Consider the following 23,791-nt stretch of genomic DNA (forward strand, 5'->3'; position numbering starts at 1 on the left):
ATTAAAACCTTTTTCTCATGCCTCGACTTCTCTATGTCTTAAAAAGATAATAATAGGCGTTAAAAAAAAGGATTTCTTTAGTGTGCATTTTCATTACATTGCCCACTGTATACGCATTTCATCTTAGCGCTGCACAAAAGGTGAACTTAACTGCAACTCTGTAGTTATTAACATTTAAGCAGGGTTACATTTTATGAAATGAAAATAAAAAAAAGTCCATGAATTTTTCATGTTTGTCAGTGACGGAAAGTACAACTCTGTAATGGCGTGTGTTTGTGTACAAGAATTATCAGAAAGTGGAAAGAAAATTAACAAATTTTCATTATTTTCCTGCAATTAAGCGAAACTATGTTAATAATTGCGTGTTTAACTTTGAATAGAATCGATAATTAAATGAAAAAAATTGAAAGATTACAAAATGTTCGTCTAAAATATGTTAAATTATTGACTGAAAGCCTTCTATGTGCAAAGAGTAGTAAACTTTTTTTTTTTGCAACGAATCTGTCGAAGGTGGAACATTTTATCGAAAAAGAGGAAAAGCAGAGCATCGCAATGTTGCTGTTGGTCGTCAACATCTGTAAATTTTAATATAAATATTAAAGCTTTTTAAAGACACTACTTTTATAGCCATCGTATTGCATAAATTTTTGATAAGACCTTTAAAAAGATGTAAATTTCATATGGAATTTTAAGGAAAGTGAGCGGTGGTGCAAAAAGAACAAAAAAAAAAAGTTCAGAAGAAGCAGCATATAGTAGTGTTGAGAAAAGTAAGAATAAGTCCAAGAGAAAAAATTTACCACTCGTAGTCAATGTGTTGTTGTTATTATTATATTTGCTGTTCTATAAAATTTGTATCGGCATAGTATTTGTAATACTTATTTATTAAATTTGCATAAAATAGAAAAATAATGCACTTTATTTAATCACATTGAATAAAAATCGCGGTGCTAAGCACCATAGCAGCAATTGTGCAGTTTTCTAATTAGCATCAAGCTGTTGCAAACTAAACTCAAACAATTTTGGACATGGTTAGTTGCTAAGATCTTTTTACAATTAAAGTGTTTACAAGCAATAATAAGAGGTAAGAAATTTTTGTGTGTTGCATATTTAACAATCTAAACGTTTTTCTTTTTGCAGAATGGGCTTGAAGTATGGATTTTAATCTTTCTTCATTTAAGTGCCAGGATCAATATTCAATACAAATAACAATTCTACAAGCACTTGCATTACCATCAATTATTAATTGACGGGACAATATCATCGAAATACGATTTCAAATAGTTTTGAATTAATTGGCTTATTTGCTTTCATATCGACAAGAAGCCTGTCGCTTTACAGGCCATTTCCACTTATTTTTTACCTGGTCGCGTTAAACAAAATCTGCCACCATTCGGAAAAAAAATACTTCCAACATGACCCATAATCTCGGTATGGCGCCATATCGTTTGCAGGGTCCAGCGGGAGGATTGTGTCCTCCCGACTTCAAAGCGCCTCCTCCAACTTCGGAAATAATCTCGGCGCCGAGTAATCCGAAAAAACGACGGAAAACATCGAATGCCACGTCTGCTGCAGCGGCAGCCGCAGCAGCGGCGGCTAGTTCGATGCAACAATCGCAAACTCCTCCAACACCACAGGATTTGCTGCCACCACCCCCAATGGGTGGATTTGGTGATACTATTGTGGCAACGAACCCTTTTGACGATACTCCACCTCAAATGTCAAGTTCAATGTCAGCAATGAATCATATGGGCGCTCCACCGGGTCATTTTGGCCCCAGCGCTCATATGGGAATGGGTGGTCCACACGGTCCGCCGCACATGCATCCACATATGCATCCACATCATCCTGGCGGTCCTCCGCATCATCATCCTATGAGTGGATCGCCAATGCGTGGCATGAGCCCAATGGGAATGGGGAGTCCCTTAGGGGGACCAGTCCATGGTCCCATGGGTGCTGGTGTAGGGCTCCCACCACATATGAACCATGGTCGGCCAGGAGGCCCTCCAATGGGTTCTATGGGCGGAATGGTTGGAATGGGTGGCATGAGTCCTATGGGAGGCATGGGTCCTAGTATATCACCACACCATATGGGCATGGGTGGCCTCTCACCGATGGGTGGGCCTGGACCAAATGGTCCCCGTACTATGGGTTCGCCCATGCAAGGTGGTCCTGGTCCTGGACAAGGGTCGCCCATGAACTCACTGCCAATGGGATCACCAATGAGCGCTGCTATGGGTAGCCCAATTGGTCCACCACCGTCTCATCAACAATCAGGACCACAACAGGGGTCCCAGTCTCAAAGTCAAAATCAACCTCCGCCTCACATGAATAATGGACAAATGGGTCCACCAATGCACAGTCCTTTAGGTAATGGCCCCGCGAATCAAATGTCCGGTGGCCCAGGTCCTGGACCTGGACCTGGCGGCCAACTGCAACCTCCCGGTATGCCAAATCATGGTGGTATGTCTCCCGCTCACAGTATGGCCTCGAATCCCAATAATAACAGCAATAACCCTAATAACAACAATAATAATAGCAATAGCAATCAGAATCAGCAGAATCCATTACTTTCGCCTGCAGCGGGACGCTTGGGGATACCACCTTCACCTTCATCTAATATAACATCGAATGGTCCTTTAGCACCTGTGTCATCAAGCTCAACTTCCTCCTGCACGTCTTCAGCCTCGGCAACAACGACGTCTACTGCGCCCACGACAGTGCCTACAACTTCGCCAGCGCCCGGCAACGGTCAAGCTGCCATGTCTCCACATCATTCAATGAGTGGGAGTGCCGGCAGTGGACCAGGTCCAGGGCCTAGCCCAGGTCCGGGTCCAGGCGGCATGAATAACATTGGCGGACATGGGCCAAGTCCGCTAACTTCTCCAGCATTGCCAGGGAATGTAAATAACAACGGCGGCAATGGTCCTCTTAATAACATGGGTGGTGCTAGTCCTGTTAGTGGTTGCGGTCCGATGGGCGGTAATAATAGTGGAGTTCTCATGAATCACATGCATGGTAATAATAATAATAGTAATGGTCCGTCCTGTCCTCCAGGCGGATCGGCAGGTGGTCCACATAGTGGGGGACCAATGCATCAGCAAATGCATCCTAATGTTCCTATGCAACAACCTCAACAATCGCCCCATGGTAATATTCAACCCAACAATGCCGGACCTGGCAATGCCGGTATGCATAACAACAGCATGGCAGGCCCAGGACCCGGATCAAATCAGATGCTACCTCCTCAACAACCGCCGTCCTCCCATTCGCATCTCAGTGGCTTACCACATTCTCAGCTTATGAATCATCATCATCACGGAGGTCCTGGAGGAGGTCATCAGTCACATATGATGCACGGACCAATGGGAGGCATGGGTCCCCATATGGGAGGCCCTTCTAATCATATGAGCGGACCGCATCCGATGATGGGTGGTGGTCCTCACATGGGTCCCGGAGCAGGGGCGGGACTTGGACCTGGCAACATGAATGGGCCTCACCACCATGGTCCCCATCCGCACGGACCGCACCACGGAATGCCACCACATCCCCACCATAATCCAATGAGCGGTCCATCCGCCATGTTTGGCGGCCCTGGTGGAGGTCACATGGGACCAATGGGTCGCCCAATGGGCAACCATCCCATGAATGCAGGAGGTCCACCAAAACCAATGTCTATGGGTGCCGGAAAAATGTATCCACCTGGTCAACCAATGATATTTAATCCGAATAATCCCAATGCACCGCCAATATATCCTTGTGGCATTTGTCACAAGGAAGTCAACGATAACGAGGAAGCGATTTTCTGTGAATCGGGATGTAATTTTTTCTTTCATCGGTATGTTGTTGTTAGTATATTAAATCTAATGAAATTGATTAAAAAGATAATATTTTCAGAACATGTGTTGGTTTGTCGGATGCTGCTTTTAAAATGATAACTAAAGAAGTTTTCGCCGAATGGTGTTGTGACAATTGTCTGTCTTCCAAGCACATACCGATGGTAAAATTTAAATGTTAAATCACTTAGCGTAACAAGTAAAAGTGGAAACGCAGTACATAATGCATGCAACACTAAGGACTGCCTTGTCTGTAAAAAGTTAGAAAAATATTTATATAAAGCTCATGTAAGTGTATTAGAAATCTTTTTTTCAACTACAACGATAAAGATGATTTAGTTAATATGTAATGATCACACTTAACACTTGACGGAACAATCACAAAAACGAGAAGCCCAGAAATTGTTTTGAAAAAATCTATAAAGATAAAAGAATAAATTTGCACTAACGGTGTACAGTAAGCAAATTGGGAAAGAAAAATGTTTAAAACTTTAATAAATTTGATAAGAAAAAAAGCAAATTACAATTGTGTATATTAAATAAATATATATATATGTATATATATATATATGTATATATATACATATACATATATACGTATATATATATATATATATATATGGAATTCTAAAATAAGATTTAAGAAATTATGCAAAGAACAAAAGAAAAAAAACATACACGTTAAAAGGAAAATAATCGTAACAGCAATAAGTACACAAAACAACACCCCATAATAATAATTTCATTTAATTCTTCATATATGCCTGCCCATGTTTCCCCCAGCATGAGGAAATAAAAGAAGCACAGACAAATAATACGTGGCTTTAGGATACCGGTACCGAACAAACAAAACAGAAAAGTTTAAATAAATTTACTGTTTGCTTCTCTATTATTGCCCCATAACATGGAGATATTGAGCACAATTGTTCATTATTCCTCTTCCTATTATGTCACTTTTCATATTTGTCAATGCCGAAGTCAAGTTAATATTTGACAACTATTATTCGACGATCTTTAAAGGATGGCTTTGCTTTCATTTCAAGTAAAACTCTACCTTATGAAAGAACAAAAAGAAAAAATATGTCAATATTAGTGACTTTAAAATATCCTTAGTTCGCTACGGACTAAGCTTTCGATTTCGGTTAAGAGAGAAGACCAATCTCTTTTTTAAAATTTCTTTTCAAGACTAAAAATTCAAAGGTTAAAATGACTCTCAAATCCACCACCATCTCAATTTTCCAGATTATATACACTTTTTTTTTGATTAGATTTAGAGATATCTTCTGTTGATTGGTATTACAATAAATCAAGAGTCAGAATAAAAATTTGTTATGGCTGTAAACTGGACTTACGGCGAGTGCCGAATATGATAATCGCGGAATATGACTCCAGCTGTGAATTTTAAAAAACAGTTTCGATCTCTTTGTTTTGAATTTTTCTTTTATAGATTGTTTGACTTTGTTAAAAATTGTGTTCAATTACATGTTCTTTTTAAGCTTAGTGTTTTCACTGATGACAGCGAATAGAGAGGTAGTGAGGTAGGTGGTGGGTATTGAAAATTCGTTTTAAGACGAATACATTTCCCTTACTTACTTGTTGACCGATGTATTTCATTTTATTACATTATTCAAACACACATACACTCACACATTACTCATGTTGGAATTTAACTAAAAACTAACAAAAAGAAAAGGTTGTTTTAACATCAAGTCTTCTAAGTCTTAAGCATTTTCTTAGCCATATTAGCTACTTAGCCAATCTACTTTTTCCTTTTTCAATCATAAAGCTATGATATTATTATTATTATTTTTTATTTTGTTTACTTAATATGTAAATTGTAAAATTTTTTAATTATTTGTTTTATTGAAAAATTGTAAAAAGAAGGATACAAACGAGTTAAGTGCTATCTCTAACAATTCTCCCAAACTGTCTCAGAAAAACCATGTATCATGTTTAATAGATATAAATATTTAAACCGATCATGAATAATTGACAAAAACAAACAAAATAAAAAAAAATTTTTTTAAAAAAGAAAACCAAGCATTGTATGTATAAACGCCAGTGTGCACCGTTTTATTGTATTTTACTTTTACTTTTAATTTTTTTTTTTGTTTAATTTTTATTTTACAATTAAGTAAATACTTTTAGTCCCCTAACACCAAGTTCTGTTTATGTTAAATAGATAAAATAAATATATTGACAACAAATTTCATAATATTGTTACATAGACTGCATTTTCAGTAAGATCACGAATTTCAACCCTTTTTATCATCTACTTTCTATTTAATTCTCCTCCTCTGCGATTAATTTTCGCAGATTCTCTTTCAAATATTTGTTGCTATTTTAATTGATCATTTTTCAAATTATTTTTATCCCAATCTAAATTTTTTTTTTAAATTTTAACTTATTGTATGCAAGTCTTACGCTTTTCCTTTTTTTTAACATATCCTTTTTGGTGTTAAGTTTATTTTTTATTTCATATTTTATTATTATTTTCAAAATAGAATTTTAAAAATGTTAAATAAAAAACATATATTCAATTATATTGTCGTCAAAAAATGAATATAATTAAATAAAAATTCAAAAAACGAACGTTTACAAAATAAAGTTACAAAAATAAAATAAAAAAAAAAAAATTAAACAAAGTTCTTAATGATTATATAATAATACAATGATTACGATAATAATTATTAAATATTATAAAATTATAAGTTATTTATAATTAATGAAGAAAAAACTAAAATAAAATAAAAATAATAAAATTAAAAAAAAAAAGACAAATTATTCCTCATTTGTCTTTTGCGGAAAGCTTTTTCGCTGACCACCGATGGTTAATTTAATAAAGTCTTAGTTACTTTCTTCTCTCTCTCCTCTCTTTAATTTTGCATTCCAAATAGCTAAAGCGCTATTTTTCCGTTGCAATAAATATCGTTGCTCATTGGTATTTTCTGGCATGAAGGATTCAAATCCTTATTCAATCAGCACTAGTGCCAGATGCATTGCAAATAACTGGTATAGTCTTTGCGTTATTACTAACTTATCTGCTAATTATAAAGAACTTTCTTTTCAATTTTCAAAAAAAAAAAAAAAAAGGGCGGGGCAGTTTTCTACAAGCTCAGGTAGTGCGTGGTAAAAAAGATTTGCGGTCTGAGTTGAATGCCAAGGAAATTTCAGATGGTCTTCCTTTTCTGGAATATGAACTTCATAGAGTTTTGATTAATAAACTAAAAGCTAAGGGAATGAATGCAATTTTCGGTTTAAAAGTTCAAGTTGCCATAGGAGAACGAATGATGGCGCTCGTTGCAACGGGCACAGCATTTTTCTTAAGCGCTTTACTGATTCCTCAAGTACCAAAAATAGTGGCTGGCAACTCGTGGACTGACAAACAAAAACTAAATGAGTTGCAGAAAAAGCTTCAAGACACTTTTGATCGTAATCAAGAGATATATCAATTAAAGCCGACTTATGCGGATGGTAAAGGTGGTCTCTTAGATAAAAATTCCGATACGGATGAGTCGGATGAAGAGGGCGGCGAAGTCGATTTAAATTGTGGTAATAAAGATACTTGCGTGTTGGAAGTGGATGATATTGAAGATTTGGAAATTATATCATTACTAATGGAACCATATCCACCGGAGGGATTTCATATAGTTAACACGGAAAGATTACCCGGCATATTGGATATGGAATTAGTAAAAAATCTGCAAATGTTCACTCAAGTATGGAAGGCAAAATTGGACATTGCTCAAAGTATAAGTAATTTTCAGAAGCATTTTCAAAGGTATTCAATGAAAACAAAATTCTGTTCCGTTGCTCGCATGATTGGGTGTGTTCTTTATTTTGCAGACTATTACAAACTATTTTCTTTAAGTTACGTACGATGATTCCTTGCGCTATTTGCAATTTAAGTTTTAAACTAGATTTTCCAGAATCGGTAGGTAACGCGGCAAGCTATTTACCTAAGGAATTTTTTAACAAATTTTTTCATCAATCAATAAGGATCAAATTCAAATATTGGTCGTGGGTATGGCTCTAAGATTAGAAGATCCCAGTAAACTTAAAAATAAACGTAAATGTGCAACAACAAATGGTCAATCCGAAAGCAACGAAACATCGAATAAACGTTCGCAGCAAGAGGATGATCTTATTTTTCCTTTAGATGAGGACCATGTGATCGAAACCAATACTCCACTAGCATCTTATAGCGCTCATATTCTTAAAAGTCGTAAAGCATCACCAATCCTGTCAGTATCCGCTCTCAACATTCGCCAGTGCTATGTAAGTTATGCGCTTTTAAAGTTACTATGATTACTGTTACCGCTAACGACAAGTAGATGATTTTTGCTTTTCGCATCAAAGATTCCTTTGCAGAATGTGTGAATCTCATGGTTTCATATATTTCTTACTTAGAATTATTGAACATAAATTCCATGAAAACTTCATTAACTCCATGTGATATGGTTTAAGTACTGCAACAATCTGTTAAAGCACGACCTATGTTTTCATACTTTAGTTGGAACCACAAACTGCTTAATATCGACCCGGATGTTTATAAATACATCCAGGATCTCCTAATGAAAACTTTAAATGTATTTAAGATAAATATTTTAGTTGTCTTCCGCATTTTATACCACCTACGCAAGGACGTAATAGCTGCTCGCAAAAATTTTGATCACTTTTTCACTTGAAAAAGGCATTTATTGTGGAAATATAAGTATAATATATATACTAATCAAAATAGTTTCCATCATTTTCTACAACATTTCGCAATACATTTGGCATTACATGTCGAGAAACCTTATATTGATTTGGCACCGATACACCCACCAAACCATTTTCGCACATGTTCAATGATGACCAGGTCACTCCTGTAGCAATACAAGAAGAATACATAAAAGAATAGAAGCTGTCCTTAAATACGGCTCTTGGCTGTCTGAATTTATTTCTATAAGTATGATTACCTTTTAGTACAAAATATTGCGTTATTTTTAAGTTAAGAACTGTCCAGTTGGGAACATGTGATATTTTTGGAACTAAACTCCTTTTAAGTTCTTGTTTATAGTTAATACAACTCAAACAATTTTTAAATACGGAAATTTAGGAACAGCAAATTTACATATGTAACAGGAGCAAAATGGAAAAAAATACCACCCACCAACAAAAACCATATACATCTATTTTTCTGTTCACTTTTGTATGTTATAATACAAATACCCCTTAACGAAATGTTTAATGAATCATGTGCAATACATATATAAATCATATGTAGTAATTTATAGTCACCTCCAACAATTATTTATTACAAAAACACTACAAATTTGAACTTTTTGCCAAATAAGTATGGTAGTTTACATATCATTATTACATATTAGAGTCCTGCACGCCTTGCAAAGAATTGAAAATTGTTTGATGTAAATACTTGAATTCTTATTTTTCGGGCTTTAAGATCATTTAATTAACAAATAATGCCATTGTACGCCAAAAGTTAGCCCCATGGCATGACTTCACCATAAAAATCTTTACTTTTACATTTGAGCCAATAGCCAACACTTTGCTATTATTATTAAAGTCAGATTTCATCTTAACAATACATTTCCAATACATTTAATTGAAATGCAAAATTGATACTTTGACGCGCGTAGCACTGCATACTTTTGAATTTCTACGATTATCGGCGTCGTTTTTGCTTCTATTGCCTCTCCTTCCGCGACGAATGCGTCACATACTATCGCCTCTCCACTCCCGTTTTTTCACTTTTCAGTATGTAATAAAAATTTGGAAATATTTACTAATGGAAGTTATATTAAATTAACATATAAACACTCACCTAAAGACATCTCTGACGCTTGCTTTTTTACCATTAGTCAATGCTGCTGCTTGTGACAACTTCTTTTTGAAAAAGAACTTTCTTGAAAATTTAGCGCCTATGTATGTAACGTCAGTAATAAACGCTCTCCTAGACACAATTTTTTTTTTATAACATTTTTATTTTTAGCTTCAACTTCAACTTCATAATTGACTTGTAAGTGAATTTTATTGAATTGAATATATATAAAAGAAAGACTATACAAAATAACTAGACATATGCATCATGCGTTACGTACACAAAATTTACATTTATAATATATATATAGTTGACGTGCTGGAAGAAGCAAATCAATAAATTTGATATAGGAAAAATTATTTAATAAGAGAAATGATTATAAAGATTAGAAACGCATTCTTTCTGTGTTGTGTTACTTTGTTGTTGTGCCATACCAACTAATTGGGATCAGCATGTTCACAAGAACTAAAGCAGATAATGGAAATTTTGCCAAAACTTTTCTTAATGAATTTGAAATTCGTAGTTAAAAACTGGCAGTGATTTATCTCGCCCACAATAGAGAAATAAATTTTGCACCAGCAAAACGCAATCTCTCAATGATTTTATTTTATTATTGTTGATATAAGAAGAATGTTTTAAAATTGGTGTTTCATAATTCAATTCAATTCAATTGCTGACATTCAAAAGTGGTCATTTACATGAAATCATTTTTAAATTCATTGTAAATTTTGTACATTATCTTGTACACGGATTTAAAGGTTTCCTGCACGTCTTCCTTCGAAAATTCTGCTTTGAGATATTTGTACGATAGTATGTGGCTATCATGTTTATTCTTCGTCACAATTCAGCCGCGTACTTTTTTCCATGCTCTTCTTTTGGTAATCGTCAATTCGTTTATACATGTCTGGAATTTTATTTTATCCCTTATATATTTGCCTACAATATACAACGTCATGAGCTTGAAATATGCTGTGTGCTATGGTGTTCGTCGGCGAGCTCTTATGTTTTCATAAGCTACGCCATCCAGGCCGAATGGACGAAACTCTTCTTTGGCCTGTTTTGGGATTCGGTAGTCTAATGTTTCAATTAGTTGGCAGTCGCCGGTCGTAGATTGTTCTTGGCTCCAGTATTCTATCTGTTTGCTGATCAAGCGCTGTGCCAGATGTACTACGGTCTTGTTCTTTTCCTAAAATGCGGAGCCATATTACAGCCAAATCTTTCAATAATATCTTAGCTCTACGAAATTTGCCCGTTTTTTATTAGATCAGATACCTTAGCTTCGAAAGAAAACCTTTGAAAGTCGTAGAGTTGGGATAAACGAGCAGATTAAATTTGCAAAACTGTATGATCTGAAAAAAAGAAACACACAGCCGCAAAAGCTTAAAATCGGAGATCTAACAAAAGAAACAAAAGAAAATGTCGGAATGCTTGGTTCCCTGTAAGCAATCTGCATCTTATATCCGTACGAAATCCTCGTTTTATGTGTATAATAAAGCTTTTGAAAAATTTTATTTCCTTTCAGTAGGCCTTTAAATCAAATCAATCAAAAATAAAAATAAGTAAAAATGTTATATAAGCCTTTGGCAAAATCTTTGAGTGGCGTATATTCGTTCTCATTTGTTATGCATGTATTGTAGAAATTTATAAAATAAGCGTATATTCGTTCTCATTTGTTATGCATGTATTGTAGAACTATTTCCTATTTTTTCTTTCCATAAATATGAATATTACTTGCTTTGAATTTTTTTCTTTATCCTTTGACGCCGAAAATTAAACTTTTATTTACCAGTTAGACGATTTGAAATCTTCACTATTTGAGCTCATTCATACATTCTAAAATTTATTCTTCTTACTTTGGAGCCGAAGCTAACTATCTTCACCTTGCAAACTGTTGTGAACTTAATCAATAGCCTATATCGTGCAATGGTCTCCCCTTTAAAACGCCGACTCCCAAAGACCGATATAACTCTAAACCATTTCAAGAGATTTTTCTCAGAAAAAAAAAATTATTTTTCACCCATAGAGAGATTGTACTTGGAAAAGATCATTTTTCGTCCACAGAAAGAGACTTTCAGTGTAAAACAAGTAAAAGTAAAATGCCATGGACCACCGTTGAATGTCTCATTTCGCTTGTTATAATTATTCATATAACGACTTTTAAAAAGAAGGCGTTATACAGGGAGTAGTCGAAAAAGTGGTTGGATCCGAACCATTTAATATAGCATTTGTCCTCGGTCTAAAGCACGTCAGTGTACTAAATTTCACGAAAACATCTCAAAAGAAAGGTAGAACACAGGACGTACAGGCGGACAGGCAAGGTTAGATCGATTCAGAAACTGGTTCTGAATCATTTTCTGATTTGAACGGTATAATAAAACATGGGTCTAACTCAAATCCTTCTGGGCGTTGTATGCATCCCCACAAAGTTACTATAGCCTTGAACGCATTTTTCCCAATTGTTTTTAGGCGATTATACGCAACAATTTGATACGAACCGGTTCACAATAGTAATCTCCAATCGCAAAAATCTTTATTTCGGACTACACTATATAAGCGTTCATATAAAGGCAGGGCTTTTCTATGGCAGTAAAATGTCATCCGTAGTATTTTATGGAGAAAATATGTGAAGTACAATAATCTTTAATTAGGTAAATAAATTTGGTAAACTAGGACCACGAAGGCTGTACTAAGTACCTTAAAACAAAGTTCAAAAAAGGAAAAAAAAACCAACAAAAGGCTCAAAACTTAACACTACTCTGCATGCATGTTTGATGCATACACTAACACTACTCTTATGCATGTTTAATATTTAATTAATAGTTAATCTAGCAAGAAAAGAAAAAAAAGGAAAGACAATTTCGATATATGAAAATAAATAAGAGATAGTACAGAACAAATGTTAAGGGCGCAGCAATTTGTTACTAGGAATTCAACGGAACAAATGCTCCAATAGCTATAAATAAAAGTAATGTCCCTCGAAAAGAATCGTTCCTCGAATATGGGTCCGGTAATAGTAATAGTCTCAGTTCAGATTCTACCAGCGAACGTTCCTGCAGGAGAGATTGCAAGCTAACGGCTTTGCAGTATTCATTTTGAATAATACCGGACGACATTGTCATGTTTTCCTAACACAGCGTGGACCCATACTTCATTCAAAGCACGTTTTCTTATGTTTTGGATCCCCTTCAACCAAAGCATTAAACATTTTCTTATTTAGTGAAACGAAACGAGGCCAAGTTCATACTTAATGGTCGACCATGCCCAACTGTAATTATACCGTACACCACTTATGTTTGTCTTATTAAGTTTGTCCGGACGTAACACCCAGAAAGGCTTAAAACCGCAATGTTTCTGAATCGATTTAAGTTTGTCTGCCCGCAAATCAGCCCGATGACTTTCCATGTAGGCTTTTGTCCAACATATAAGTCGCAATTTTTGAGATATTTCGGTGAAACTTAATGCGCTGACCGGTACTGAAGATAGTTCCGATCGGTCCACTTTTTCGACCACCGCCCATAAAAGAAAACTGCAATTTTCAAAATTCTTCCACAAAAGTTGCTAAGGAAAAATATTTCGACATCATAAATCGATATAAAAAATTTGCCTCCGCTGGAGCGATTTTATGAGCCCCCTCTCACGTAGTCGTTCCTATGAAAATTAAATACTTATGCGGTAAAGTGTTATAAATTTCAATATTTCATAGTGAAAGTTGGATCATAATATTAACCTGCAAAGAAATTGAAAAGAATTTGGACCAAGCAAGTCTATTTTTTAGATAGTATCGCATATAACGGTTCTAAGAAAATGTAAAACTTTTAATGCTAAAAAGAACTCTTGAAAAGAACATTGTTAATGTTTTGTGATGAAAATTTGGTCCTAGTAAGAATTTGGAATAAATATATGATGATATAAAAATTAAGGCATCGACATAAAAATTAAGTGAACTAAATTCGGACCACAAGGGTCCATATTTAATTTCTCATGAGTGGTAAGCCCTTCACAAAAATGTATGATGAAAATTGGTCCTTAGTAGCAATTTAGTAAAAACCAAACGGTAAGCAATTTGGAACTCATAGGCCTATTGTTTAGGCTGTGGGAAGACATAGGGGTTATCTTGAAAAAAAAGACTTTATATAAAGAGAAAGAATAAGAAAGAATTTCTTATTTTTTATGACGGAAACTGAAAAATAGAAATTTTTGGGAAGTAAATTCATGTATAAAAAAAAAGTAGACTTTTATTTTGAAACCGCTGCTAAAATTTCAAAAGAAGGCAATCGTTTAAAAATTGAACTAGTAGAGCTAAAGGGCTTTTAAAATTTCAATTTTGAAAACTTTTTTTTTACTTGTAAATAACAGTGTAAATAACGGAAGAGCTTTGGACACTTTTGTGGGCGTGACAATGTCGTATTTAAATTTTATCAGATCCAAATGCTTTTTGTGCGTGCCCAATCATTCAGTGCATTCAAAATACCTGAACTGCAGTTCTATGAAAATATTCGCAAAACGGACTTTCCCTACATAAGTTGTACTACAAACGGGGAGCCCCACAAGGGCTTGAGGTAGACTAACCATTTGTTATAATTAAATCAAACTCAAAATTACTTTTTGATTTGAGTTAAAAATGTCGGCCCGTCTTGTTTTCAACCTAATGACCACAATTTTTGTGTTATTTTGATGAAGTACGCTGACGTAATTGAGCCCAAACACGCTGATGGCATTTTTTCTCATATAAAGTCTAATTTAGAAAATGTGTAGCGTTATGTAAGGAATTTAATGGTGGGCTATGTCGCACCATAGTGGTTTTTTTACCTATCATCAATGGATGTGTACATTTTTTATCAAAACATATGAGATGAGGAAGCTTCGAAGATCCTGTAAACTATATATACTCTCAAGCAATGTCAAACTCTCCAAACGTCTAGTCAAGACCGTCCGCAAACTTTAGCAACCGCCTGTGGTCGACATTGTCCTGGTCGTAAAAATTACGAAATTGGCTTCAAAGCATTGGTAGCTCCTGCCCGCAAAGCTGGAACCTAGAACACGGCTATGGTAAGATCTAAACTGAGAACATCTATTAAGCTACTACTACTCATAAACTACAATAGATAAAATAATAAAGCGTTCATGGATGCTGCGCTTACTGCTCTTTCTGCAATTTTCGCTATAGGAGCTGGTTACACTCATACTGGACTTTTAAAACCCCGTATAATACTTTTAGCCTTTGCTATGGGTTAGCCTAGTGCCTAGTGCTTATACAAAAATGGAAATATCACTCACGTAATGTGTTTATAGCCTACACCACTTGTGGTACAGGGTATATTAAGTTTGTGCGGCCGTATGTAACACCTAGAATGGCTTAAGATAGATCTAGCTTTTATTATACCGATCAATTTGGAATCATTTTCTAAATCATTCTAAGCTTACCTGTCCCTATGTCCGTCTGATATGAGTGTTTCAAACTGCAGGTCGCAGTTTTACTTTAACCAAATTTTGTACACAGACGTACTTTGACCCAAGGACGAAAGCCGTTGAAAATGATTCCGATCGGCTCACCTTTTCGACCACTCCTCATATAAAGCCCTATTGAAAAAGTATGAAAAGTAGTTATATGGAAAAAAATTGCAATTTTCTAAATTTCTCAATAAAAGTGGCTACGTTGTAGTATTTCCAAATTGGTGTGAAAACTTTTAAGTGCAAGGCACAATTTTTTGAACCCCTATTCACAAAACGAGAATTGAAGTTTTTACGACAAAAAGTTCTCATTTTCAATCGCAGGTCTTTTCTGACAATACCTCCCGATATAAGAGTCTTACGAAAAGTAACCCTTTGCGTGGCAACAATGTTTAATTTTATAAATCTGATATCTGAAGAACAAATAAGGATCGTGTACCTCATTTTCTGAAAGTATATTCTTCTTTTTGAAATAAGCAGTTGAGAAGTATAATTCTAAAATTAATAAAATATAATTATTTTCCTTAATTCAAATATGAGCGAAAGAGAAGGACTTATTATTTAAGTTTTCTAATATATTTCATTTTGGGTAGTTCAAGGTATGGTTACAGAAGTGTGGTGAAATAAATCTACGTAATAGCTACCTAAAGCTGTGGAACTAAATTCGACACTAAAATTGAACTTAGTAAATTTGTATTGCCTTAGGTTGCGTTTTGTGAACGTTTCTCGTGAATGTCCACATGAAAAATATGCTTTTGTGTAGAAACAAGGTATAATATTTGTGTTCCATAACAAAAACAAATAAGAAAGTTATAGTCGGCGGGACTTGAATCTCGTAAATCTACCACTATGCTTGTCGTATTCTATTCTCCAAGTTCTTTTATTTGATATCCATATCGCTGGCAATATTAAGAAAAGATTATTCGCGGTGCCTACCATATTCATTTTAGAATTAACCCATTTTTAGCCAAACAATATATCTTCATTTGAGGAATATATAAAATACTTTTAAAGAGTCTGTCCCGCTTGCGCCATGATAAATAAGTGAAAAAGTGAAAAAAAAAATTGTTAATCACTTGCAACTTTTGTTCCCACTTTTGCACGCAAAGAGTAGAGTCTTCCGTAAAGTAAATGTTGACAAGTTCAACCTTTTAACTTTTATGTTTTCTGAAAAAACGCACAAATATTTATTAAGAAAAAAAAAAGTTGCGTTCAGTTTATGCTCTACTGCGGGCTTCCGATCTGACCAAATCGGCCCATTTTCATTACCAACCTGCGTGCAAAAACTTCGAAAGTTTATATCAAATTTGAATTTTTCCGATAAGGAGAGTGGCATCGACAAACACCACACAGACAGACGGACATGGCTAAATCAACTCAGAATTTTGTGCTTATTAAGAATGTATATAGTTTATAGAGTCTCTGAAGCTTCCTTTCGAGTGTTACATGCATTATGAAAAAAAACAAAATGAGCATGCCCTCCTCCTTCAGCGGTGGGTATAATAAAAATTGTTTTAAACAATTTAGTGTAGATTATCTAATGGTCGGCCTTGCACGTTTAAAATGTTCTTACTTGTTTTCTTTAAGATAAAAGATTCGTCTACACCTCGATATAATTCTTTTACTTGTTTTTGGATATCGCTAAAGTGATTAAAACAAAAGAAACTGGAAAAAAAATCTCACAAGTACCTTTGAAGCGAATATAACTTAGTTCAATTAGATGGCTGTTGGTTAACTAGCAATTTTAAGACTAAAACAAAATAAATATCCACAAGGTGCGATTATTAATTAATTTTTTTTTTTTTTTTTTTAAAAATTTATAAAATTCATATAATTTCGTTTACATTTAAATTGATTTTTTAAGCACTATTTTTGTTTTCTAGTATTCAATTTAAAAAATAAATGAACCCATACATATTTACATATATATATATATATATATATACATAATGTCAATATAGATAGAAACAGTGAGAAGAATTCCGAAGATAACTAAATAAATTGAATTGGAATTGTTTAGAAAATATGCAGATATTGTATATATGTATGTGTATGTGAAAACAAATAGCAAAATATGTTGATGCACGCATAAATATAAATATATATATATATGTACGTAAAGCCGCTAAAATATTTTTCCTAATGGCCCAACATATATGTTGTACACACAAATGACGGCAGTGTTTGCTGATGTTAAGAGAACAAAAAGAGATATATGTGTATATATATTTATATACATATCTATATATTTACATATATATACAGACGTATACAGATATATATATATATATGTATAATAGTACGTGGACATGAGACTATGTCGTGCTCGATTCAGCCATAGAGGTTATACTAGTGCCCTCTTCAAGACTACGATATAAATCCGGGAATTTTAAAATATCTGTACTTGTAAGATTACCGGCATTATATAAATTTGTATAGATCTAGAAAAAGGACGTAAATTTATTATTTAAAGAGAATGGAAAATTATTTCAGTCACTTACAGATTCCATAATTTTCATTTCTCTGAGCAGATCGCTTCTCATTTGCATAGTGCTGGCGCGTAGTCGCTCCTCAGCCATAGATATAAATCCAGGCGTCCAATGAGCCTGATTGCGTAATTGGGTTAAACGATTTTTTTCAATAACGTCGCGTGGCACCCGAGCACGTTTACGACTGCGGTCTTCGAATTTTGTCCCCGGACGACTATGCATTTCGTTTTGTTTACGTCGTTTCGCCTCCAATTCCATGCGCATTTTTTTAGCAACCTCTTCACGCTTCTTACTAGCTGCCGTCTCGGCATAAATAGAAGCTTGATTTTGCACTCCATAGAACTGACAATAATAATTCAGTTTATTCGGTTCAGTTGGCGGCATAATCCGTCGAAAGTCGCCCAAGTGACTTTCTTCCCATGCGATTTGCTGAGCCAAAGCACTGAGAGGACAATCACCTGTTGAATTACTGCTTAATGTTTTATTTTTTGGCGAACCGTTCTGATTATTCCCTTCGGTGGTGTTATTAGTTGAATTGCTAAAATTAGATCTCTGTGATCTGCACATTAAAAAACAAAAGCAATTACAACTTTTCCTCCATTAACTATAATGTAAAGTGCACTTAATTCTCTTTTTACACAAATTTTTTTGCACAAATTTTTTTTACACGAAATTTTATTCAACACAAGTTAAAAAGCAAAAATCCTCTTTTTACGCGAATTGTTTTGATTGCGTAAGAATTTCCCTTTCGATGTTTCTATGAATTTTTTCATTCTCCCTCCTCATAAATTTGCATTGTAAGTTCGCGTTATTGTTTTTCGCAATTCAGTTAGATATTGCCGATTATGCGCGTATACAAGTGAGATGCCTCAAATTATGTATAGAATGAAGATGTAATGTATCTTTTAAGCAATTTAGTTTGGTTTTTCCAAGTGTAATATATTTCTTATAATATATTTGATAAATTAAAATGTGTAAGTACGAAATCAATTCTTAAGTGAGCTCTGGTAAGAATTTTTTAATATTGTTTATTGTACTTTCCTGTTCGATTTTTTTTTTTTTTTTGTTTAGAACCAATATAATTCTTTTCCCCTCTAGCCAATATCTTTTTTTACACGGTTTTTTCGGATATGCCGCTATCGCATAAAAAGAGAATTTAACTTACACGTTGCCTTGCTTGACGGATTTAAGCAAACGTTGCTTAACTCGTTTCCTATCTTCACGCAAAATTTGCCTTTTATCAGCGAGAGCCGTGGCTACCAAATTCAAAGTATCTTTTATCAATGGCTTCTTAACTTGTCTATCGACCAATTCGTTGGTGTGAAAGCTAGGTGAATGATTCACCTCCAATATATATGGTCGCAATTTCGAATCGACGAGTATATCAAAACCAAGTATTTCAAAACATGCCTGAATTCGATCATGAGCCGCAAAGCAGGCATGATAATTGTGTTTTAACATTGGCCAAGCGCTTAATATTGTTTTAATAAGAATATCATCGATTTTACTCCAAAATTCATCGACATTATGATTACGACGACGTAGCCAAGTGTTAATAGCACTCAGTTTACGTTTACTGCCACAATCATCATTGTCGCACATCTCATAATGAGAATTGCGTCTATTAACCGAATAATTTGTTAAATGCATGAAGAGATCGCATCGATTGTCTGGTGTCGGTTCTACATATTTACTGGTGGCGAAACGCGCTAAGCCTTCGTTATAGACAAATATGCGTAGCGGGTCAACCGATGTAATTAAAGCATACACACGTAAATCAAATTTGTAACCATCAATTAAAAGGGGCTATATATAAAACAAATGGAACCTAATTTCTATTTTTATAGAACATGGATTAAATTTCATTCCTTGCTTACTTTGCTTATATAGGTTTGACAAATCATACGTTCACTGGGATTAATCGTTTTCAAATCATTTGTAAGCCATATACCTCTGCCCTGAGCTCCAGCATCTGGCTTTATAATGAAAGTGACGGGCTTAGCACGGGATGTGGAATAGTTTAAAGCATCACCATAGCTATTTCAGTTTGAAAAATAGCAAAACATTGATTTATTTTTAGCTGATAAGCGATTAATTAAGAAAATATAGCTTTATTCTTACTCAGCCGGAAAGACCCAAGTTTTTGGAAATATTTTATACTCTTTGGGATATAATTTAAGCATACGATTTAAATTTCTTGAAAGTAAATCTTTCCGACATATTTCCATCATACCGGGAAAATGATTGACTTGCTGAAAACGTTTCATATTCTTGTAAAGCTCTACACCAGCTAATGAATCCGTCCATAATATGTTCCACAATTTATTATCTTTTACCATTCGAAAGCCCAAGGTCTTTGCTACTTTACCGATGATAGTATAACGGGAATGGCAAACGCACATACTGCAACGGGTTGAGCTATTAATTAAAAAAGAGTTTTTACTGCTTTAGCATCGAAAAATACACGTTGTTTTCATGCAAAAGCATGCTTTTCGCGAAAGCCACCATTTTGGAGGATGCCTGAAACGTCACATGATGTCATACAAATTCAGCAAACTTACTTTGCCTCCTAAGAATTTTATTAATTTTCAGTTTCCGTCATAAAAACTAGAAATTAGATTTTCTCTCCGTAAAAGGCCTTTCTTTTCATAATAATCCCTATATATGTTAGGGTGTAAAAAATCCACTTATGTGATCCAAACCCCCTTGCGTTAATTATTTTCCTAAATTAGTACTATTTATCGACATTCGTCATAAAATATTAAAAATTACACCTTTTTTTGAAGGGCTTGCTATTCATGAGAAGTCTTATAGGGAGCGGCATCTAAGAAATTTAGTCAATTTAGTTTAGTTCAAATTTAGTCCACTTAATTTTTATGTCAAATTATTGTTATAAACCAATTTTCATCACAAAACATTGTCAATTAAGCTTTTTTGGCATACAAGGGTTTACATCTCCTGAGAATCCTTACATACGGTGATAACCAAGGAACAGACCTACGTGTTCCAAATCCGTTACGGTTGATTTCTTTGTCAGCTTACTGTTATGAACTATATGATGAACCATATTGATCTATTTTAAATCTTTTCACCCAAACTTGGTATATCCTATAGCACAAATGGCCCAGCGTATAACTACAGCCGGTCAAATTCTATCATAAAGTATTAATTTTGCAAATTTCGCTTTTATACACCAAATAACAAACTGCTCCAGAAGCTCTAACGGTTGGAGGATAACCAAGAAATAAACTGACGTCGTCCTAGTTCAGCAAATTTGTTCATCTAATTAAAAATTTTATTACTTTTCACGTTCCATTCCACTCCAATCGTCGATTAATCGGAAAACAGTTTATGGCAAGGTCAAGTTCTTTCCCAATTTGTTGCTATAAAACAATTTCCACCATGAAATATTGAAAATTGAACCTGTTTACCATGCAAAGATTTAGTTTTCGCGAAAAGGGTTATTGTGAAAAATGGTTCAAAAAATTAACCCGGTCTGGTCAAATTTTTCAAGCTAATTAAAAATGTCGAAATAGGATTTCGCAACAAATTTTGTCGAAAAAGCTTGAAAATTGCAATTTTTTTGCATATAACAATTTTTCAAAATAAGGCGTTATACGGGGAATGATCAAAAAAATGAAGCAATCCAAGCCATTTTCAGCAGAGTTCGACCTTGGGGAAAACACATCGGGCAGACATCAGTCGAAACAGACGGGAATAAACAAGGTTCGCAAAATCATTCTCAATCGATCGGTATAATAAAAGGTGGGTTTATCTTAAGCCCTGCTGTATGTTACGTAGGCCCGCACAAACTCAATATATTCTGTACCACAAGTGCTGTAGAGTATAAGAAAATTCAAAGGAGGAATTTCAGACTTGTTTATTTATTTACTTTGTATATAGATATATTAAACCTTATATGAATTACAACATAGTCTTACGGGGAGTCGCACTTATTTTCAAAAGAGTTCTAAGAGGATTTAAATTTTTGTATTAAAAACGTAATTCATTAAAAGAAAAATTCTCTAGACACGCAAACAAAGGGAAGCGATTTCTATCCATGTACTGAACATGAAACGGCTAGTAGGAAAAGTTAAACTGAAGTTTCGGGTATCTCAAAGCAGTTCTTTATAGAGTACCATGCCGTTGCAATCGTACAAGAATCGTATTCTTATGTTTTCACGATCTGTAATATATTGACTTTTTCCCAAATGCGAAGGGAATTTGATAAGTTGTATTAAAAATTGAGATTTCGGAGAAAAAGGGTTTTCTATCTACGTACTCAAAACATTTCTTTATAGAGTGCCACGGCATTGTAATCGTGCAAGAATCGTTTTTTCAAGATTTCGCGGTTTTCGATATATATACTGTTTCTCATATTTGCAAAGCAGTTAAAAAATACGTTTTTGCTAGCAATAGGGGCGAATACGCAAATCGTTCTGAAGAGAGTGCCAACTGTACTTTTAGTAATGAGGCAGACTACCCTGTATTGCATAATATGAAACTTTGAATTCGCTCCGAGAAAATTCCAAGAAACACAGCTAAATATAGAATGGTTTGTCTCAATAATCTATTCAACTACCATACGACAAAAACATGCCCGCTTGCTAGTTCTATAAGCTGTTGAAATTTTGAATTGACTTCACGAAAGTTCCAAAAAACGTAACTAAATTTCGAATATTTTGTTTCCATAATGTGTTCAACTACAACGCAGTAAGGATATGATCCCTTGTTAGCTCTGTAAGCTTTTGAAGCTATGTATTGACTTCAAGAAAGTTCCAAGAAACACGGCTAAATTTCGAATGGTTTGCTTCAATAATCTATTCTACTACCATACAATAAGAACATGATCCCTTCCTAAATAAAATATCGTCAAAACTAGAGGCTGTTACTATTTCTTTTAGAAGTCCTCCCTCTAAGTCGTCGCGCTATTAAGTATGTCCTTGTGCTTAAGGCAATTCTTGTTGGTCGTCATTTTTATTTTACGCAGAGACTTAGGAACAGTCTTTGAATCGATACTTTCGAAGGCGAGGCAAATCTTACCTTATCGTTGGTAACGATTCGTTGCTGCTTCTCTTCTTGGGTGGTACACCGGTAATACCTTTCACTTGAAAGCAAGTATTGTTGAAATGTATTAAACCGTTTACGGTGGTGTCGTCTTCTCCTTCAACTGGCTGGCATTGTTCGCATTGTTGGACTAGGAATTGTTGTTGACGTAATTTTATTTGCTCGATGGAATTGTCTTCAGATCCAGAACCGCCTATAAGGAACGGTTCTTCCATTTTACTGTCCTCAATGCCATTTCGTTCCTGAAAGCAATTGGCTAAATCAAAATCGAGACGATTGCGTTCTTTCTCTTTGCGTATTTTCTCTTTCGATATCCGACGAAGCGTTTGAATGCGTTTAAAAAATTTCGAATTTTTTAAATTCATCGTTTCTTGACTTTTGTTTTTATCTTTTTATTATTTGATTTGCAACTCGATTCAGTTAGATTCGAAAGATATAGTTTATACAGAATAGTAAGTTTCCGCGCTTATACGTCAAGGGAACGAAGTTTACGATATATTCCTTTTATATTATTTTTTAAGTTCTATGTCAAACACTTTTATTTTGCAGCTTGTTCTTAAAATTTTTTATTGATTTTTTTATGCAAATTTTGCTATTTTTGCATTTATCGCATTTAATAAAAAATCAAAACATTTCTTGATTTTACGGATAAATTCTTATGGAATTTTTAAAATTTGAGTTCCCGAGAAAATATTGACGCAAAATAGAAACAAAAGAATTTGAAAACTTGATCGTCTGTCTCGATTCTAAGACTAGTCACAATTAATGTGCCCCTCCAAAGAAAGTTCAATTCAGTATTGAAAGATATATATGAGAAAAAATAAATTAAAGAAGAAGAAAATACAAAAATCATTTAACTTATCGTAACAAAGTTGTAGGCTTTGATAAATATTTTTATATATATCTTAGCTTGGGCCCAATATGGAATCGTCTTGTGCCTTAGAATGAATATATCTTGCTTGTCAACCTCAATCAAATTCGCTTTTTGCACGAATTCGTTTTACACGATTTAAAAAAAAAATTCTCTTTTTACACGAATTACTCTGTTTTAACACGATTTTCAATATTCTATCAATATTTTTTATGAATTTTTTGAATGGATTTTACTGATGAACTTTTATACACTA

At 34.4% G+C, this 23,791-nt stretch overlaps 3 protein-coding genes across 4 annotated transcripts; 2 read left to right on the plus strand and 1 right to left on the minus strand.

Moving 5' to 3' along the window:
* Positions 1–319: 319 nt before the first annotated feature.
* LOC119638404 (protein pygopus) lies at positions 320–4,375 on the plus strand. 2 transcript variants are annotated; one of them, XM_038035170.1, is made up of 4 exons: positions 320–767; positions 902–1,081; positions 1,138–3,835; positions 3,895–4,375. In XM_038035170.1, the coding sequence occupies exons 3-4, from the start codon at positions 1,413–1,415 to the stop codon at positions 4,013–4,015; spliced, it is 2,544 nt and encodes an 847-aa protein (XP_037891098.1). In that variant the 5' UTR covers positions 320–767; positions 902–1,081; positions 1,138–1,412; the 3' UTR covers positions 4,016–4,375. The 2 variants fall into 2 exon arrangements, with proteins under 2 accessions (XP_037891098.1, XP_037891097.1); XM_038035169.1 differs by having other exon boundaries at positions 320–577; positions 628–1,081.
* A 2,450-nt stretch (positions 4,376–6,825) lies between these two features.
* On the plus strand, positions 6,826–8,525 carry LOC119638400 (C2 domain-containing protein 5-like). The gene is made up of 4 exons (XM_038035165.1): positions 6,826–6,845; positions 6,927–7,614; positions 7,680–7,767; positions 7,833–8,525. The coding sequence occupies exons 2-4, from the start codon at positions 7,073–7,075 to the stop codon at positions 8,139–8,141; spliced, it is 939 nt and encodes a 312-aa protein (XP_037891093.1). The 5' UTR covers positions 6,826–6,845; positions 6,927–7,072; the 3' UTR covers positions 8,142–8,525.
* Positions 8,526–17,423: 8,898 nt separating this feature from the next.
* Positions 17,424–23,029, minus strand: LOC119638340 (tubulin polyglutamylase TTLL13). The gene is made up of 6 exons (XM_038035079.1): positions 22,641–23,029; positions 19,719–20,015; positions 19,475–19,634; positions 18,763–19,403; positions 17,610–18,156; positions 17,424–17,549 (listed from the first exon to the last, which is right to left on the minus strand). Exons 1-6 carry the CDS (start codon positions 23,027–23,029, stop codon positions 17,424–17,426), a joined length of 2,160 nt encoding a protein of 719 aa, XP_037891007.1.
* Positions 23,030–23,791: the final 762 nt, after the last annotated feature.

Source organism: Glossina fuscipes, unplaced genomic scaffold, assembly GCF_014805625.2.
Source record: "Glossina fuscipes isolate IAEA_lab_2018 unplaced genomic scaffold, Yale_Gfus_2 88, whole genome shotgun sequence".
NCBI classification, from domain to species: domain Eukaryota; kingdom Metazoa; phylum Arthropoda; class Insecta; order Diptera; family Glossinidae; genus Glossina; species Glossina fuscipes.

Coding starts and splice junctions, on each gene's coding strand:
- LOC119638404 (XM_038035170.1), top strand. CDS start 1,413: ATGACCCATAATCTCGGTATGGCGCCATATCGTTTGCAGGGTCCAGCG. Junction 3,836..3,894: donor TGTAATTTTTTCTTTCATCG/GTATGTTGTTGT, acceptor TAATATTTTCAG/AACATGTGTTGGTTTGTCGG.
- LOC119638400 (XM_038035165.1), top strand. CDS start 7,073: ATGAATGCAATTTTCGGTTTAAAAGTTCAAGTTGCCATAGGAGAACGA. Junction 7,615..7,679: donor TTTCAGAAGCATTTTCAAAG/GTATTCAATGAA, acceptor TTTATTTTGCAG/ACTATTACAAACTATTTTCT. Junction 7,768..7,832: donor AACTAGATTTTCCAGAATCG/GTAGGTAACGCG, acceptor TCAATCAATAAG/GATCAAATTCAAATATTGGT.
- LOC119638340 (XM_038035079.1), bottom strand. CDS start 23,029: ATGAATTTAAAAAATTCGAAATTTTTTAAACGCATTCAAACGCTTCGT. Junction 18,157..18,762: donor TCCGTCAAGCAAGGCAACGT/GTAAGTTAAATT, acceptor TTTAATGTGCAG/ATCACAGAGATCTAATTTTA. Junction 17,550..17,609: donor AAATGAAAATTATGGAATCT/GTAAGTGACTGA, acceptor TCCTTTTTCTAG/ATCTATACAAATTTATATAA.